This window comes from Acanthochromis polyacanthus, chromosome 16, assembly GCF_021347895.1.
Source record: "Acanthochromis polyacanthus isolate Apoly-LR-REF ecotype Palm Island chromosome 16, KAUST_Apoly_ChrSc, whole genome shotgun sequence".
Classification (NCBI taxonomy): Eukaryota; Metazoa; Chordata; class Actinopteri; family Pomacentridae; genus Acanthochromis; species Acanthochromis polyacanthus.
This window is the reverse complement of record NC_067128.1, coordinates 3674042-3693829: the sequence shown is the minus strand read 5'-3', so window position 1 is coordinate 3693829 and position 19788 is coordinate 3674042. Positions and strand designations below refer to the sequence as shown.

Below are 19788 nucleotides of genomic sequence, written 5' to 3'. Positions count from 1 at the left end.
ACTCCCAAGCCTCCCAGCCAACCCCCTCACTGCTCTCCAGCCACTCCCCCCGTGACCCACTGAGGGCCCTTTTGATGGGGTTTACTTCATGAATCTAGATGGGAATCCTCTAGATGAAATAGTGCTAAAAAGTATGAATCAAAGCAGTTTTGCACAACTCATTCCACTCTCCTCCTTGTCTTGCTCCCGTCTGGCAAGCGGACAGATGCTGTTCATTTAGCACTCGAGTGGCAATCCTCGAGCTTGTCTCCTAAATGCCCAGGGGAGTCGCTGGCATTTGGACGGCATTAAATAAAGCCACTCTGCAGACCTCACACCACGGGCTCATCTGACCTCACAACATGGTCACTCCGCTCGGATTTCAAGTAGCCATCTGAGTAAATCTAGCAGGAAAGACTACTTTCTTAGCAGTCTGGCATGCAGAAGCCATTCAACTTTCTACCAGTTCTGAGAATTATACACCAAGAAAAATGATAAAACACCTGTTTGATGCTTGTGGGTGTTGCAATCTAGCTCATCAGTGTAGTGTTGCTTTGTTGTTTTCTTTTATCAAATCACATCTATGTCAGTAGCGGTTCTTTTATTTTTCACATGCAGTCACTCACAATTACAAAAGCCAGGAAGATTTGCGATGCTCAGCTTTGTTTGGAGCTAGATAGCATCAATCTCATTACCAAGCCATGCGAGCGTATCGTTGTGTATCTGCACATCACTGTCAGCCATGAACACACAGCGCCTGAGCCTCTGGGGGCAACACAAAGTCACACACACATGGAGAGAAAAAACAGCAGCTTAGAGGCGCACAGACACAATATTGATGTTACATAATTGCAGCCAAACGCCATCCGAATTGTTGTGCGTTAACGTGCGAGCGTTGTGTGTTTCCGGATTAGGGGCTCCCTTGGCTCTCCCGCCCTTTTGTATTTGTTACCTTTTTTCACGGCACACAATTCCAGGAATGTTGGATGGGCAACGTGTGAGCCGTGATGTGAAGCCGCTACATGCTGAGTGGAATGAAAATGTAAAGTTGCAGCTAGATGGAGGATTTTTGGAGTGTATTGCCAAACAGATCATGGTGAGTTATGAGCCCATGTGCTAGCTAAACGAGGCTTAGTGTCCTCCTGTTCCATCATGGCATTTTCATCCCCACTCGCAGCTTTCAGCCGTGTATTTAGGTCTTATAACATTGATTTCTGGTCCAATGCCATGCATTTCAATCGCTCCCTAAGCGGACATGAGTGCTCTTCCTGCGACCAAAGACTGCGATGATAATCAGCGAACGACCGCAAAAAATCTATTTGCTTGAGCCCCCACCCCTTTAAAAAGCTATTAAGATAAGTCGCCCTTCCTTCACATGCAGGAGTGCAGTGACCTGAATCAAACGGTGGGTTTTCACGGCTCTGAAACTGCCACTTAGGGAAGCTGCGGGTGCATGTGTCCTAATCAGCCCAATCAAGACTTTACAGTGAGGTTAAGCCAAGACCCCCATGTGTTAATCCTTCACAACAACTCTGATCAGCATATGTTGGTAAAGCACGCAGTCTGACTGTAATAATCTATTAGCAATGAAGCCAAGAAGAGCACGCAGGATTAAAAGCAACACTTGTCTAATGTGGTTGCACAGGTTCGATCGAGGCTTACCACACTGCCAGATGGTAATTTGTAGAGTTTGGGTGTGTTTTTTAATAGATTCATTGCCAAAAGTGATTTTGCAACATGCAAATAAAGTTCTTTATCCTTTTTCAGTTAATGATCTGTGCGTGCAAGGATCCAGAACCAGAATTATATTGTCGTAATAACCGTCTTGATGCCTATAATCAAAATTTTAAAGCATGTAACCAACTTGTAGAATGCATTCACTATGGGTAAAAGAAAACTCACTTGGTTAGTTGTAACACAGTGTTAAACCAAACCACCCAAAGTGCCCAAGAATACTGAAGTGAAAACAACCAATTGTTTTTTGTTTTTTTCACAAAATGAAACCTCAACCATTTGACTTATGGCTTCCAAACAACGTACTGTGGCTCTAAAACATGTTTCTAATACACAATGTCCATGTGTGCTTCCTAACACACAGATCATAATACGTTTGCAACATTTCACATACAGCCTTATTAACATTCAGATATATTATGAGGTTTGGATTTAGAATGTGGATCCAGACATAAATACACTCCTACATTCATTGGTCCATCCGTTTGAACATTCATTGATGATTGGGCCAATAGATGATGGATAAATAGACCTGCATTGACACTTATATGTCCATCCAGTCATGAATAGATCAAAAGACAGACACAAAGACACATGGAAAGAAATGGATATTTGGATATTAAACACCCATATATATCTATTCATCCATGTATCAGTCTTTCAGTAAATGACAGATCATGGTTAGATGTGTGGACATGTATTTATCGTAGACAGATCCACAAACTGCATGACATGTAGTATACAGAAGGAACTACATTGAATTCATTGCATTCAAACAGACTTTTCTAAGAAGTTTAACAACAAACAGTCTGTTCCCTTGGGGTATAACTGTAACATTTCACTTCTGTCATTTTCTTGCAGGAACTGTAGGTTCTACAAACAAACTTTGAGTGTTTGTTTGTTTGCTGCAGAGATGTGCATGTTGCTGGTGTAACAAATTAAAATGTGTGCTAACATATTTAACCCCAATGTGTCCGTTTGTAGCGTACAGCTCACCCCCAATAGATCGCTATGTGTCTGATTTATCAATGTTTATTAACAGAACCACGTCTAAAAGTGTAGATTTTGGAACTTGTCAGCAGCATAGACTCTTGGATGTGACGTCTGCATGCAGGTTATGACAATCAAGTGTTTTCATGGGTTCCACAGTGTTTGTACTCACCATTGAGTCCGTTGGGGATGCTCCTGTGGTGGTGCGGCGCTGACAGGTCATCCATGGACCTCCTCATGGTGGGACCCATCTTACTGTTCTCTGAGGGCTTGTGTATGTGGTTGTGATTGTGGTGGTCCGGGCTCCCGGCGCTACCTGTGCTGGACGTGCTACTCCCGTCTCCAACATCCCTGACCGTGCTGGTGCCACCGTTCAGGTTGGTCAGGCTGGACTGACTGTCTATGGAGCTCCTGGATCCTGCCCCGTTCCTCTCCTCATCCAGCATCAGGATGATCTCCTTCAGTTCAGAGTTCTCCCTCAGCACCGTCTCCTGGTTGGCCTCCAGCTCCTTCAGCTTCATCATGTAGGTGCCCACCTCCTTCCACATGGCGCTGGCAGTGTAGCGGCCGAAGCGCTGCCACTCCCGGGACAGCTTCTTGCCCTTCTGCCGGTCATCGTCCAGGAAGCAGCAGAGCTCCCGGAGCTCATGGTTGTCGTCCTGCAGCTTCTGGTTGATCTCCTTCAGACTCCGGATTTCGTGCAGATGCACCTGCAGCCTCCTGTTGATGTCTTTCATCATGTTGCCATGCTCGATCATCAAGTTCATTTTCTCGCTGTCCACCCTCCTTAATTTCCTGAGCAGCTCCTCTTTACTGCAGCGCAGCAGCTCCTCGTCCGTCAGCTGGCTCAGGTCATCCTTCGGCCCCTCGGACGGATTTTTAGCCATGACTGTGTTTGGCTCCGGGTCTCAGTTCGTTAATAAAGTGGCTTAAAATCAACTATGTGAACTCCTTTAACCCAACCTCAGCTGCGGGATCGTGTTAAAATACGAATACATGGTCTGAAATGTGAAAGTATCGTTAGAGCAGCTCCTCAACAGGCCGATAATGAAGAGGGAAATATTAATGTGATGCTCTGGCAACCCGAGCATGAACTGAGTGCCCTGAAAGATTTTTTAATGACTTTATGGATCTCGGAAACAACTCACATTCCGTCAATAGCGAACACACATGATTTGAAATCGATCAGCAGAGATTTCCAATCAGCTCCTGGTCCGGAGCGCCGAGTCCTGTCAGCAAAACGCGCCGCGTCCCATCGCAATGTGTGCCATCTTCAGTGGACATCACTCCATTCAAACAATACGAGCACTGCAACACGGATTATTCTGAATTATTAAGCCCAAAAAAGTGACTAATGAGGAGAACGCGGTACCTTTCCAAGCCGACCGTCTCCACCGGCGCTGCGCTCTTTTACGCGTTTCGCCGTCAACAGCGTTCCTCGGTGATAAACCTATTCACTGAGCCGCTGCTGGACGGAGGACTCGATCCTTTCCACCCAGCCAGCTCGGAATTATCCGCGGACCCCTCCTCCTCCTTGTGCAAACACTCGGGTTTGAAATCATTCAAGAGGATTTGGTCCAAGACGGCCAATCAAGACGTGGGAGCGAAGTGGGCAGCAGGTAGATGAAAAGTGCGCTGGAGCCGCCGAGGCGCAGACTCAGCCTCTTAAAGGAACAGAGAGCAAAAACACCGGGGAAATAAGAACACACGGGAAAATAGAGTGGAAATGCACTGCACTGTGGCTCAGGACACTATTCTATTATTATTTCAACACATTATATTTTTAAAAAATCATTTAAGATTAATCACCTTTAAAATTAGTTTTATAACCTGCCGAATAGACATTTATTTTTGGGTCACTCTTCAAGCATTCAAAAATCCTGTGTATCTGTCCCTTACATATTTAAAAAAAACAAAAAAAAAACTAATATATTGCTAATCTTCAAATGCAACCTTAGAACTTATTGATCTCGTTCTATTACAAAATATGAAAAAAATCGCATTAAATTACCCGTGACAGCTTTTAAATGTGTTAATTTATTAAAAATAACAGTTTGATCAGAGTTTAACAGGTGCTTTTGACATTCCTTAACAAGCTCACAGCGCCTCCATGTGGACATCATCGGTAGCAGCCAAAACCACATTAGGCAGGAAACAAAACATCCTTCACTCAGTTAGAGACATAAACAAAAGTTGAAATTTTCTTTCTTTATTATTTGTCTAACTGTGTTTTCTAGGAGTATATGTGTTTGTATAGAGCAGGGGTGTCAAACTCATCTTAGTTCAGGGGCCACATGCGTCCCAGTTTGATCTGAAGAGGTCCAGACCAGTAAAATCACAGCAGAATAACCCATAAATAACCACAACTCCAAATTTTTAAAGACTCAAAATAAAAAAAGAGACAAAAAATTTGACAAAAAAGATACAAAGCGACAAAAAAAGGGAAAATGACAAAAAAAATGACAAAAGTGAGAAACAAAATGACAAAAAATGAGACAAACGACATGAAACAAAAAAGGCAAAATTTGACAAAAAAAGTTAGTGACAAAAAATAGACAAACACAAAACGACTAAAAGGAGAAACAAAACGACAAAAATATAAGAAACGACAAGTCAGACAAAAAAAATCAACAAAAACAAGACAAAATATCACAAAAATGAGACACAAGATGACAAAACATTAGCATGTGTATAATATTTAATATTGTTTTAGTTTTCGGATTTTAAAATTCTTTTCTAATCATTTATTCTTTTTTCATATATGTTAGTGTATTTTTTAATGTTTTATCGTTGCTTTTTGATCTCCTTTTTTCTGTAAAGCACTTTGTTGCTGAGGTTTTGAAAGGTGCTGTGGAAATACAGGCTGTTATCAGCTGGTTGATAATGTCAGGCAGAGTCCTGGTTTCTTTTTGATAAGGGTTACACCCACAAATGTCAGTCCATTCGTTTGCATACAGACAAAAAAATAAATAAATAAATCAGCGCACAGCAAACTGATTGTTACAGTGTTCTTTATTTGAATTTGTGTAAAACTGTGATATTCAGTGTTTATATATTAGTGTTACAGGCATAAAACAGTTCAGTGGTTATAGAAAGTATTATTTGTGCAAGATCACATGACAAAGCTTTCCTATATCTTCATTATTGTTAGGAAGCAGCAGCAATGATCAGAATAATTTCACATGAATATAGTGTGTATTTAAATCAAGCATGATGCTATTTTCTTTGCAGATGATTTCAAAAATCAACAGTAAATGTCTCGCAGTGTAAGAGGCTTCTGGCTGATACAAGAGCACACGGCTCTGCTGGTGGAAGCAACCCACCAGGCAGTTTCACCACATGCTCCATTACTGTTTCATTTTCTGTTATGGTACTCTGTGAATGTTTAACTTTTGAATTTTCGGTGTCTAACAGTGCACACGACTCCGCTCTTGGGCCTGAGCGTGCCGTTGTCCAGGATGTCGAAGGTTTGTCCAGGGACGAGGCTGAAGTCAAACCTCTGGATCAACTTGGCCATCACCACTTTGGCCTCCATCTGAAAACACCAGACCGCTAATGAGTTTATGTGTTTGTACGTTTTGTGGGTCTGAGTCATGACGGACTTATCTGTCACACCCACCTGAGCAAAGTTCTGTCCCAGGCATGAGCGTGGACCGAGGGAAAAGGGGTAGTAGCAGTAATAAGGCCTTGTAAAATAGAGGAGAGGCAACTTAAGTTGATAAGCATTACGAACAACTTTGACTCGTCTATCTCAGACATTGATGGGTGGTGTTTTACACGTCGTTATGTAAAAAGTGTACAAAGCTTACTTGGGAGCATCTGGGTGAAATCTGTCAGGATCAAATGTCAGCGGGTCCTTGAAGAATTTCTCCATCCTTGAAGCCGTGTAGGAGCTGAACTGAAATTCAGAATAATTCAATTTACATTTTGATAGCAGGTAATTCTTTTCAAGTAATTAAAAAAAAAAAAGTTGTCAGCCACAATCTGAAAACCACGTCTAATATTATAATAACTGCTAATATCAAATCAAGTCTGTGTACACACTTCAAGCATTGTCGATGAAGCCTGTATCTTTTGAATACCGCAGCAAACAGCTTCGGTGTGCAGTTCTGGTGTTGACGATTTTACAATAAAATAGATTGATTGTGTCGAACTGAAAACCCCAGAATGCAACGGGTTCATCAGACTCATGAACACTGGCTGAAAAACAAAAATATGAACACCACATGAGGATTAAGTTTTGGAATTTGCAAGGTGGAGCCTCAGTGGATCGGACTTGTTTTGTCCACTGATGCTTGACTGGATTAAGATCTGGAGAATTGTGAGGGCATGATAACACTTGTCACGGTCCTCAAACCATTCCTGAATACGATTTGCAGTGTGGCAAGGAGCATTAATCTGCAGCCACAAAGAAGCGTACATGGTCTGCAACAAAGTTAAGGTAGGTGAAGAGTGTCAAAGTAACACTGCCTTCGCTGGCTTGGCTTCTTCCCATAGCGCATCTTGCTGGCATCTTTACATGCTGAGGTCCTCATTGGGACAGCAACTTTTCTATTCAATTGTTTTTGCTGACTTATTTTAATTTTTTCGGAGCAATACCTGGCATAAAGATTGCCTTGGGGATTGATAAAGCTCTATCTTATCTTAGGGCCTATCAGTGGTGGACACGAGTCAGCATGGTCACTTTGACCAGTCTGCGACCCCACAGACAGCAAGCTGGAATGTAAAGTGTTCTGAAACCTTCCTATCTTAGCCCGCGATAAGGTTTTCAACAAATTTTGCTACAGCAACTCATTCTGTGGGATCGGACAGCACGGCCAGCCTTCGCTCTCCACCTGCATCGATGGGCTTTCAGCGTCCTTCTTTGGACCACTTTTGGTAACCACGGCATACTGGAACCTCACAAGACCTTCTGTTTTGGAGATGATCTGACCCCATCATGTGGCAATAACATCTGGCCTTTATTTAAGTCACTCATATCCTCACACTGACCATTTTTCCTGCTTCCAACACATCAACTTCATGAATTGTTTCTTCAATGGTTGCATAATAAATCTCATCTCTTGACCGGTGCCTTTGTAATGAGATAATCATGTTCTTTACTTCACCTGTCAGTGGTTTTAATGTTATGGTTGACTGGCATATAAAACAACATTTTTACAAAGCATTGAAAAGCAAATCACTCACTACGCAAATGAATCCTCCAGGTATGTGGATACCATCAATGACCATGTCTTTCGCTATTTCACGGGATGTTCCTGGAGCTGTCGGGTACATTCTCAGAGTCTCTTTCAGCACCTGAGACATGGAAACAATGTGACGAACATCTTGGGTCAACCAAAAAAATAAATAAATGAAGCACATGACAATAGAAACTTAGAGAAGAGGCAATTTGTAGATTGGAGTCATTCTTCATTAGCATAGCTGGAAGACTTGTTAGTTAACTAACGCATAATCCATTAATGAAAATGAAAGTAAAATTCACTGTGGACACACCAAAAGAGTTTGTGTACCTGAGAAAGGTAGACCAGTTTCCCCAGGTCATCATAGCTGACGTCCTGTTTCATCCCAACAACCTCATCCACCTCTTTCCTCACTCTGAGAAACAAAAACACAACTTCAGAAAGCATTGTTCAGTAGCTATATTGTGAATTGTGCACGCTGCATTAGCAGTTCTTACTTCTCCAGTATATCAGGATGTCTTGTGAGCTCCTGGATGCAGAAAGCCAGTTGATTGGCTGTTGTTTCTTGACCTAAAATGTTACAAGTATGGCAAAACTGAATTGGAATATCATCTTAAAATATAGCGACAACACACTAAAGTGACTCTAATCTTTATCTCTAAAACAAACAAAAAAGGATCTCGAAAGACGAGTTTACATAAAAACTCATTGAAATGAGACAATGTACAAAAGAAAGCTCAAGCTTCTTTTGAAGCGTATCAAAGGAGAAACAACACAGACTCACCCGCAATGAAGAATGTCACAAAATTGTCCAACATGAACTCTTCATCTTCTTTAGTCATTTTGTCCTCTGGAACAATAGGAAATTGGAAGTATGAACAGATGCTATTTTTACTACTACTGTAAGATGGGAACATTTAAGAAGAAACAGCTACACAGCTATGTGTGAAACTTCCATATATCATCCATCTGCATTATGTATCTGCTCCTTAAGAGGTAATGCTGCACATAAGCTACTTTGAATCTGCAGGTTGGACCTGGTAACAGCTGCATGACTGCAATGAGGACAGAGACTAACAGGTCAGATCAACAGGACTCACCAAAAATGAAAGTAATTTCTAAAAATAGTACCACTGCTAAAGTTTAGTTTGCTGCTTACAGCTGCTTGTAGGAGTCTTTCCTCTGAGTTTACTGCAGATGAGCAGCATCAGACAACAACAGGATCCATGTGAGCATCTCCACAGCACTAATACTCATCGTTAAATATTAATAATTATAAATTATCCCTGACATGGAGACAGGATCTAACATCAAGTCACACTGTGTACTTTTCTTCACCTCAGAAAAATGAGCTGTCATTCACAGAGTCACTGTTTATCAAATGCAGTCACATAATTTGTCACACAGCAGATTATGCTTTAGTGTTCTGATTTAGATCCAAGGAACACAGAAATGACCTTTGTCTAAATGCCATCCCTCTAACAGGTTAAAGAAGTCAGCAATGTTCCATGTTGTAAGGAGGCTACATTGAAAAAATATTGCCTTATAATTTTTGCTCTGTGTATTTTTTAATCCTCTTTTGGCGCTTTTCCATCAGCACCTACTCAGCTTGACTCTACTCGGTTTGTGAGGTTTTCCATTAGGACGTAGTACCTGGTACTATTTGGTCCCTACTCGGCCGGGGCTCCAAGCGAGCTGAGACGACCTGATAATGTGACGTCTACAGAGTGCAGGCCACTGATTGGTCAGGGAGTGACGACACAACACAGCATACATATTTTAATACCTAAGAGCAATAAATTGCAGCCATTAGAGGGTTGTACACGGTACTGATGTACGATAACTGTAGCGAACGAGCATTAGCTTATCCTCATACGCTGTCTAGTTCGTATCCTCTTGTCTTCGGCTTGATGCTGCTGTATCACCTCCCAAACTCTCCTGTGTGTCTCCTAAGTGTTTCGACTCGCCGCCTTCATCTTTCTCTGACTCTTCTTTTACTTTGAATCTGACAAAAAGCCATAGACTGAGCAGCAGGTATCGCCTTGATGTCCTCCATTGTTGTGTTGCGTTTGTGTCGCAAATGAGGGATTTCTGGGCTGTCGTGCTATGACGGCTCCACTCACGATGAGGGGTTACTCAAATGTAATGAAAAACCACCTAAACCGAGTCGAGCAGAGTAGGTGCTAATGGAAAAGCGCCTTTAGTCATACTATCCTAACAAGTCAGTGATCAAAATCTGTGCTCTGTCTCATCACACAGATACTTAGCCATTTTTGTAACTAAATCTAATCACATCTGTACATGAAGGACTGTAACCTTTGCCAGCACTTTTGATGATCTGCGTCAGGATGTCCTTGGGGACTTCTTCTCCATTTTGTATGGCAGTCTTTCTTTCATTGATCCACTGAGTTCCAGTTGTGCGCAGCAGGTGCAATGCCTCCCTCACTTCTTTAACGAACGGCCTGTTCTTTGGCATGTACTGGAATTGCAAATTGAGGATTGTAAGACACCATGCTGTTAATGTGGCGTATGTGGTTCACATTAATAAACACTGTAGAAATACCTCAAAGAAAATGTCTCTAACATTGTACATCATCCCTTTCAGACATGTTTCGATGGCTTTAGGGAAAGGTGAACTCTTCGTCAGGAAGTCTAAATCCACACCAAAGGCAACCTGGAAGTTATCAAGGAAAAAAAAATCCATACATATTTGAGATAACATAGCTATAATATTGAGTACAACAAAGGCGTCTTGCTATAGATGAAGTGGAGGATGCTGTAAAGCTGCATAATACCTTAGTAATAACATCTAGGGTAACACAGTTGACAATTCCAAGCATGGTGGCCTCTCTTTGACTATCAGCAAATTCTGAAAGTTTATCCATCAGTTTCTCTGCCGTCTCATTGAAAGTTCCCACCAGACCTCTCAAATACCTGGATATAGTCATAGTTATAGACAGAGGAATAGCACATCCAGAATAAACCAGCAAAGCCTCACAGAAACTATGGAAAGTTGCAAAGAAACAGAGGCAATGTTCCCCACAGTCTGAACAGGACCTGCAGTGATGAAGCACCTTCTGTCTTTTTGGAATAACTAAATAACTCACAAGCTGCTGAAGGCGGGGTCCATGATCCGACGTTGTTTATACCACTGATCATGATCCCGTGCTGTTACCAGGCCGTTACCCAAGAACCTTAAAGAGACACAGGTGAGAAAAACACTTTCAAAAAACAAGCGAGAGTTGTAAAGGATTTGTCATCCCAAACAGTTTTGGAACCCAAGAAATGGCAGCATCACAACATGTTCGGATGAATACTAAATCAATACAAAGTCGGTTTGACAACAGTATCACTAAAATTTATACTGCACGTGCAATAATGGAACTCTGACATTCTAAATTACCTTTGGCCAAACAGATTGAAGAGTCTGTTGTGGAGGAACTTATCTTTAGGGTACTTTGGAGACATCAGGACTTCCTGAAACCAAAACCATTAAAAATGTAAAGAGGTTTAGATGCAAATATTATCAAGAAGAAAGCAAAAAGTCAGCAGATGACACTGTAAGGCAATATGTCTGTGTACATTCTCAGTCATTCAGGTCATGCAAGGCAACTAGACCTCTTTTATTGGGTCTTAAAGATGATGTAACCTTCACCTAAGAAAGCGTCCTCAGTTTAAACTTTATGGGACGTTCCTGAGCCTGGGCCCAAATGAGGAGTCCTGCACAATTAAACTTTGCTAAATGACAAATGAATAAGAAGAAGCCAGGTGAATACTGGCAGCACTTGTTTGGCCAGATGATGGTCAAAAGAAATCCATTTTGGGATCCACGTTGGGGTCCAGCATGGTTGATGTGACGACTACCACAGGGACAGTCCTGACAGTGAAGCACAGACGTGAGAGTGGTAACATTTTGTACACCAAAACACTGGATGAGAAGTTGGGTCCCAGTTTGTACAAGCTTGGCAAAACAAGAATATTCCGGCATGGTAATGATCCAAAGCACACCGCCTAAACTCACCCAAGAGTTTCCAAAGGAGAAAAGAGTGAATATTTGGACCTGGGTATGCAACCTGACTTGAATCCAAAATAACTTTTGCTTTGCTTTAAAGAGAAAGGCAGAGCAACACAGATCCTCAACAAACAAGTAGCTGAAAAAAACAGTGTCTGAAGAATGGCAGAACATCTCTCCAGAAAACTGGTAACCTCCATGCTGGGGAGGACTGAGTCTGTCATGAAAATAAAGGAACATACAAAAAGTATTGAAAAAAATAAAGGCTTGGAAGTCAGTTATGATGGATGTACCACTTTTGTCAAATGAAAAGTGTTCGTTTTAGATTGTAAACTTAGAAGTAAAGCAGGTATTGAGAAGTGATTCACTCATGAATCATTTGACAGTTGTGATATCCATTGTACACCGTACCCGCTAATCTGTGCGCACTTTCACACTGTTTCTTGTGCAACGCTTATGCAAGACCTGTTTACCTTGGTTGTGTCTGGGCAGGTTGTACACACTATAATTGTGTGAAGAAAGTTGATTCTGTATGCAGTCCCATAGGTCTCAGCCCTGTAAATAATAATAAAAAGTTTAAATAATGAAACTTGCACATGCAATTCCCGACAAGTGTATTGTGATCAATGCCTACTGAAAAATATATTTCATATGTGGAGTAAATTATCAAATTTAACATATGCAAATTTACATATAACCAAAGCATCTGTGGTTATTGGGATTTAGTTAGCTGTAACCTATAACAAACTATAGGGGTGTGCTGCATAGGTATGTTGGTGGACCAGGACCAACATACCTCCACATGACTTCTAAGCATCTCCAAACATTGTTTAAACTCACCACTCGAGGAATTTGTCGTGCACATTCTTTTCTTCTTTCATGTACTCCAAAAGCGTCGGTGCATGTCCGAGGAAAAAGCTGTGTGAGGAAAAACGGTACGTTTCTGGTAATATCAGTGCTACTGTTTTGAATAACAAATAAGTTAGCTGAAGTTAGCGTCGACTAGCTAAACAGCGACCGGACAGAGCTTACCTGTTCCTTGGTGGCCCCGGAATGTGGTCGTATTTCAGGTGAATGTATTTAATATACGCGCAGTAGCCAAGAAAAGCTACGAAAAGCACAAGTAGCAGAAACAGAAGCGTCTGAGAAGCCCAACTCAGAAGTACGCTGAAAACTGCCATTTCGGTACAGCGAGTTCACACAGACGACAGCAACGGTAAACTGCGTTTTCGGTGAGTTCAGTGTCGTTTTTTAAATGTCCGGCAGAGTCACCTCCTTACCATTTCCGCTGTAGATTAAACAGCAGCTTTAAACAATGAATACGTGTCTACAGCGATCAGCACAGGCTCCATAGCTCAGTGGTTAGAGCACTGGTCTTGTAAACCAGGGGTCGCGAGTTCGATCCTCGCTGGGGCCTGACGGGTGAAAACTTTTCTCGTTTTCAAGTGCAACATTTTCACTGTAGCTCCCTGACGTCCAGCGCTGTGTCTCTGTTAAAAGCGTACCTCAACAGCTGTAGTTCTTGCTTAAAATCTGCATACCATGTAAAATTAAGCTACAGCTGCAACAGTCAATCACCTGTCAACCATTTAAAAAGTCTGTGACAATTTTCATTGTCAATACTTCTGTGTCTTCTTTTTGCCATTTTCTGTTTCGTTTCTGTCTTATTTTGTCTTGTTTTTCTCAACTTCTGTCTCGTTTCTGTCGTTTTGAGTGTTGTTTTTGTCATTTTGTGTCTGTTTTTTATCCTTTTGTGTCTCATTTTTATCTTTTGTGTCTAGTTTCTCTCATTTTGTGTCTCTTTTTTTGTCATTTTTTTGTGTTTTGTTTTGTCTTTTGTGTCTTGTTTCTGTCATTGTATGTCTCGTTTGTCATTTTGTATCTCATTTTGTCATTTTGTGTCCTGTCTTTGTCCTTTACATCATCAAATTTCCTAAAAAAAATGGATTGAGCAAAGCTATGTTCTCTCTTTTATTTTTGTATTTCATTTAATACTTTCCCCCCCAAAGAAAATCAATTAAACTGCAGGTATCTGTCTGTTTTACCTCTGTTTTCTCCTGTACCCTCAACCCAACCAGTCAAGGCATCTGTCTTCCCTACCAAGCCTGGTTCTGTTGGAGTTTTTTGCTTGGATTTACCTGGTTGTAAATTCATCAACTTACTGTGTGAAGGGCCCTAATAAAATTTAATTGAATCATTATCCTGATTATGTCCACTGGGTCAAAGACTAGATCTGTGAATAAGGAATGCACAGGTATTTTTTTGCTACATGACATCTGGCCATGTTCATTTTAGGGCCTTTAAACAGCAAAAATGTCGGCTATGTTACAAAAAGTCCCACAATTATATATTGACCCAAAAGAAAAAGAAAAAAGAACACATTAAAATCGCAAATACTGTAAATATAATAAAAATCTAAATGTTCTGACTTCTCAGAAGAAGTCTTTGCTTTCATTTACTATGTGAGGTGCCCTGAGATGACGTGTGTCCTATATCACCGCTATATAAACACAACTGGCCTCACTTGGTGAATGAAACTGGGTCACACTCAAATTTGAACTCTGATTGTCGGGTTAAAGATTCACCGTGCAAACTATCACAGCATGGAAACAGTCCATGTGCTTATACAGTCCTCCAACAGGACGAGATAAACATGTAGGCAAACAGTAGTGACTAAAAGCATCATGTCTACAAATTTTATGCATATATGGGTCATTCCAGAATTAGACGACATTTTACATCCCACCTATCAAATTTCAAATAATCTATTTACAAAATACTAAAACATGCAGTTATTGTTTAAGTTTAATTGCCATGAGACCAAGAACAACAGGAGAACAGAATGTTTGAATATACTTTTAAAAATACCAAATAAATCTGGAGTTTCCTCTAAAATGTATTTTTTCTCTCGTCCCACCTCCTTGATGACCAAACTGAATCTCAAATAAAACAGTTAAAATTAAATTTACATCTCCTTTTTTTGGTGCTATTTTTTTCATTGATGTCTCTTGTAATTGTGGGGATATTTATTTAATTGACATAATATTTAAACAATAATTATTATGCATGGAACGTGTGTCCCACAACAATCCTGTTGATGTTTTTGTCATTTTGTGTGTTTTTTTTTTTCATTTTCTCTCTCTTGTTTCTGTAATTTTGTGTCCTGTTTTTGTCATTTTGCGTCTTTTTTATGCTTTATGTCTTGGTTTTGTCATTTACATCATTAAACACTTTTCCTAAAGAATGAGTAGAAAGCTATGTCCTCTCTTCTATTTTTCATATTTTCATCACATTGTCAGCCTTGACTGAATGTCTCACTCTACCTCATATTATCAGGATACGACTAATTCTTTTTTTTTTTTTTTACTTTTTTCTTGACTGTTTTCCAGCTGTCAGTTTGTCCTCTTGGTCAGCAGAAACAGCAAGCTAAATATCTAGCTTCTACTCTTAAGAAAAAGCTAACATTAGCATGGATTAGCAACCCTGTTATTGAGATTAGAGTAGGGTTAGCAAACAACAAATAAAACATGAAAAAAATGCTACCATTGATGTGTTGGCTGAGCCGATCAGGCGGTTGATAATTTATTACCTATAACTAATGTATTTGTAGCAGAAAACTGTGAAAGAGAAGATTTTTTGTTTTTTGTTTTTAAGTGTTTGGTCGCTGAGAAAAATGGGTGCTACTCTTTATTGCATGCAGTCAGGATGGCCGAGCGGTCTAAGGCGCTGCGTTCAGGTCGCAGTCTCCCCTGGAGGCGTGGGTTCGAATCCCACTTCTGACAGCAAACATTTTCAGTGAAACAAAGGTAAATCGTATGATTTACAAAGGTAAATCATTGTATGAGTTGGCAGTTTATCGACGGGCAATCGTGAAAATGCTTCCTGGTGACCTTTGAAATACAACGGATGCCAAAACACACACAGTAATGCTGCGTTCAGGTCAGCTCGGAATTCAGAAATGTACATGTTAAACCTCCCAGACATCTAGAATCAATTTCAATGAAACCGAGGAAAATAAAACCAGCATTCAAACTACATTTGATCATTTTAGTCACGTGTAAAAGAGGTTGAATTCATTAATTCACCAGTTGTAATTTTCAAGTGGTAGATAAGGTCTGGTTAGAAATCCCAAGTTTGGGCCAGCATGGCTCAGTGGGTAGAGTGGCCCGTCCAGCTCATGTCGAGGTGTCCCTGAGCAAGACACTGAACCCCTAATTGCTCCTGGTGGGTCGTGGTTAGTGCCTTGCATGGCAGCTTCCGCCACCAGTGTGTGCGTGAATGGGTGAATGTGACGTATCATGTTTGGATAAAAGCGCTATACAACCATTAACCATTAACCCAAAGGCGACATCTGCCTTGTCAGTTTGCACAATCTTGTAGCCAACAAAGTCAGACAAAGGACAGGAAAGACCAGGGAGTATTTATTTAGTTTTAGTCTTGATGCTGTAAAGAAATCACACATGTGTAGGTAATCTGGTCAAATTTAATAAGATTTATTGAATCCCCACGAATGCAAAAATGTAGTAACAATTATTGACTATCAGTTATTATGGCTGCAACGATAGTAAGAAAAAAAAACATTATATGAAGGAAATTTCCAACTGTAAGAAAGACAAATGCTGCCCAGAACCTGTTAAGGCTTCTATGATGTTTTATGGAGATTGCATACTATGCTTCAGGAAATATGACCTGTACAGAGTAAATCTTTGGAGATGTAGCAGTGAGCCACCACCAGATGGTGCTCTTGGAGCTGACAGTGCTGATCTCTGCTGGGTTTTTTTTTTTTCATTTTGAAAGCGAGTGAGAAGTTCTGAAAGTACGAAAATTGACAGGAAATTAGTCACTACATTAGTTGACACATTTGGAAAGTGGTCCCACAGTGTAACTCATCCTGAAACCAAACACAACAGTGAATCATGTAGATGGTTATCTCTCTTTAGACAAAAATATACCGTTTTACTTCACCACAATGGATGTTTTATTTTAAAGAAAACCTTGGGAAATGTCAGATATCAGCTCTTCAATGAAACTCTTATGAGCTATTTTTTGTTGTTATTATATTTGTCCAAACAAACGTACCTTTAGCTGTACCAGGCATTAAAATGAACAAGAAATTGAAGGAAACAAGGGTGGGCTAATCATTTCTTCCATGACTGTATTTCTACATTTATTGTAAGCTACACAGTAATAGCATTTAGTAAACAGATATAGTAGGTTACCCCTCATCTTCTAGTGTATGTATTGAAGCATACTCGCTAGTGTACATTGTCATTAACTAATTTAGCCTGAACGATATGCTGGGACCTAAAAGCTTGTAATTATGTCTACTTAATGAAGCAGAAGTAGGCCTGCGTGGCATGCGAGCCCCAGCTCCTGACATGACACCGAGGAGGTGAATCTGAGTTTTCACGACTTTCAAACTTTGCCTCCCACCCTCGATCAGTTTCAGCACGGAGGGACATGGGGGGGATTCCTCCTGCACTCAAAATAGGACCAACTTTACCAACCGGGGCGTGCTTCTACGTAGACAGATGCACTTCACGCATCGGATCCCTCTCGGCTGGTGAAGCAGGCAAACCCTCCCCTTTATGCAATTACACTCATCTCCAGGAGCCGTGGAACAACAGGGTAATTGTTTGAGTCGGCTCAGAGTCTCGCATTGGTTCCAAACGCAGACAGCAGTGACTGGCCAAGTGATGCAGATGGACATTGTGAACACACTTATGTTTGCTCGTGTAAATGCACCGGCTAAGCTTTATGCACATCCTGCAGTGGAAAAAAAGAGGCTAAAAGGCTGTGACTAAGCGAGCATGGAAGTTATTGCTTTAACTCTCATGAACTGATTCCTTCTAATGCAATCCTCCTCTCTGCATCAGAATGTACAGCGTCCTATTTATAGGAGGGAATATTGCGATCTATATGATGCAAAGAACATTCAGCACATTAAAGTCTCAAAATGTGAGCGCAGCGTCAAAGCTCGTACAGTTTCCTCATCTGCTTAACATTCTTTAGGCAACACAAAGCTGGAAGCAATGAGCAGCTGATGGGTGCTGATTTAAACGCACACTGTAGGATTATTTTTACAAGGTAAGCCGAGCTGTTGATGCCGTTTTAGTCACAGTGTGTGGGATGAACGTGAAATTTGAAAGGCAATTCAAACATACATGGCATGGCTCCTGGTGCATGCTGTGCATTTTTCAGGTCACTTAACTCACAAAGTGCATGAGAGAAACTGAAAATGGAATATGATTTCTAGGACAAGTTGGGAATTTACTGTTGAAAAGTTTGGGGTCACCAGGGCAATTTCATGTAGCTTAAACAGGAAGCTTAATCAGGGGCCATTGCTGTTCAGAGGACTGTAGCTGAAAGGTGTTAGTCTGAAGGTGTTTTCCAAGTAATGGATGAAATTCACAGTGTACAGTGTATTTATGAAAATGTGCAACAATCTCACCGGTCAAACTGATGGAGACAGTCATGGTTGAGACTCGGCTCTCTCTCATTGGTGGACAGGTTGGTCCATAGTCTCTCACCACACGATCCTCCAGTCTGTCACTCCCTGGTATTGTAACAGAACCCCTCCCTATTTATGACTGATATGTCTTAGTGTATCTGTCTCTTTATCATTAGCTGGAGCCTAGTGCCACAGTCATGACATCATTACAGTCATTTGGGTGACGCACGTCGCCAATCAAATGCATTCTATCAGTTTTATGTTCTTATGACTGAGTGGCCTTCAGTAGTGAGTGTGTGTCTGAATGTAAGCAGCTGTGCTTTGCTGTCTGACCTGGTTCTATTCAACTTTGTTTTATCCTACTTTTCATAGTGTGGGATAATGTTTGAGATCCTCCCATTTTACACAGGTTGACATTGCCCATAATGCAATGTGAAAGTCAGTGTTTAGCCAGCAGTATGCTTGATAGAAATAATCACAATAATAAATCGTGTTCTTTAAACATCACAGCTCAAATAACTAGGAATTACAGAAAAAAAAAAAAAAAAGGTGGGTACCGGAGGCTCAGTTGCAGGAAATGGCAGATATGCAACAAGAAAATATTTATTCACAGACTCAGGAAAAATACAGAACTACAACCAGAAGTAGCTGTATGACCCAGGGGTGGACTCAGGGAACTAACCTAGGGGCCTCTAGAGGCGGGGAGGACAAATAACACAAACAGAACCCAAAACTAAGGTTGACTCACTGTTGGTAACACCAAGGCAGGAGAACAAATAACGGGGGAAACCTAACAAAAACATCTAAACCAGAACTCTGCACTAATGGTGGTACGTTCAGCGTCTGGAGGGGAGGCAGGCGTATGGGCGGCCATTGGTACGGTTGGTGTTCGCTTTGGTGGTGGCTGTCGACGGATGATCTTCCTTGAACAATCCACAGAGGACCAGGAGCAGACCAAGGAACCAGAAGAATCAGGCAACCAAAAACAGGCAGACATCAGCACTAAACACAAGAAACCAGAGTTACTGGTTGGACTGTTCAGCTCACAGCACTGACTGGAGGGACGAAGACAGTCAAGATGACTGAAGACGGTTCTTATAGGATGCCAGGACCTGATTAGCTGGCCTCCACCTGCACATGATCTGCTGATGACAGATGACACACACCTGGACTCCTTATCAGCACAGCACACACCTGCAAAGAGAGAGAGAGCAAGGCCGAGGGAGGAGAGAGCCCTCCCACAGCTCACAGCCTCAGCTGTGGCAGGAAAAAAAAATGCAGTTGATTACAATACTTTTCAGTGAATCATGCATTTTTTTTGCTTCAGTTTTAAAGCAGAAATCTCCCACAGTAACTGGTCTGAGCTGGTAAATGAAATCCATTTAGCTTATATAGTTTAAATATACAGTGACATGGAAGAGTTTGGATCAAAAAAAAAG

The 19788-nt window shown here is 41.1% G+C and overlaps 2 protein-coding genes and 2 non-coding genes across 6 annotated transcripts in view; 2 read left to right on the top strand and 2 right to left on the bottom strand.

Annotated features, from left to right (window-relative positions):
* Nucleotides 1-4126, bottom strand: part of ccdc85cb (coiled-coil domain containing 85C, b) — a 61233-nt gene extending 57107 nt beyond the window's left edge. For all 3 annotated transcript variants that reach the window (XM_022195159.2, XM_022195160.2, XM_022195161.2), the window contains exon 1: nucleotides 2876-4126. In XM_022195159.2, the coding sequence (XP_022050851.2) occupies nucleotides 2876-3590 (715 nt within the window). In that variant the 5' untranslated portion in view covers nucleotides 3591-4126. The remainder of the gene's footprint in view (nucleotides 1-2875) is intronic.
* Nucleotides 4127-5697: 1571 nt separating this feature from the next.
* Nucleotides 5698-13255, bottom strand: LOC110951891 (cholesterol 24-hydroxylase). The gene is made up of 15 exons (XM_022195157.2): nucleotides 12931-13255; nucleotides 12739-12816; nucleotides 12372-12453; nucleotides 11290-11363; nucleotides 10994-11080; nucleotides 10682-10820; nucleotides 10450-10560; nucleotides 10203-10365; nucleotides 8671-8736; nucleotides 8384-8456; nucleotides 8217-8301; nucleotides 7891-8001; nucleotides 6513-6601; nucleotides 6323-6389; nucleotides 5698-6238 (listed from the first exon to the last, which is right to left on the bottom strand). The coding sequence occupies exons 1-15, from the start codon at nucleotides 13077-13079 to the stop codon at nucleotides 6089-6091; spliced, it is 1524 nt and encodes a 507-aa protein (XP_022050849.1). The 5' UTR covers nucleotides 13080-13255; the 3' UTR covers nucleotides 5698-6088.
* trnat-ugu (transfer RNA threonine (anticodon UGU)) lies at nucleotides 13243-13315 on the top strand. The gene has a single exon. It is a non-coding gene; the product is annotated as a tRNA-Thr (tRNA).
* Nucleotides 13316-15597: 2282 nt separating this feature from the next.
* trnal-cag (transfer RNA leucine (anticodon CAG)) lies at nucleotides 15598-15680 on the top strand. Its single transcript has one exon. It is a non-coding gene; the product is annotated as a tRNA-Leu (tRNA).
* Nucleotides 15681-19788: the final 4108 nt, after the last annotated feature.

What these genes read in the sequence shown, in the direction of transcription:
- LOC110951891 (XM_022195157.2), bottom strand. Translation starts at nt 13,079, where the DNA reads ATGGCAGTTTTCAGCGTACTTCTGAGTTGGGCTTCTCAGACGCTTCTG. An exon ending in GACCCCGCCTTCAGCAGCTT is followed by an intron (nt 10,821 to 10,993) that starts GTGAGTTATTTA and finishes GACTATATCCAG; the next exon opens with GTATTTGAGAGGTCTGGTGG. An exon ending in AACTGGTCTACCTTTCTCAG is followed by an intron (nt 8,002 to 8,216) that starts GTACACAAACTC and finishes TCCATGTCTCAG; the next exon opens with GTGCTGAAAGAGACTCTGAG.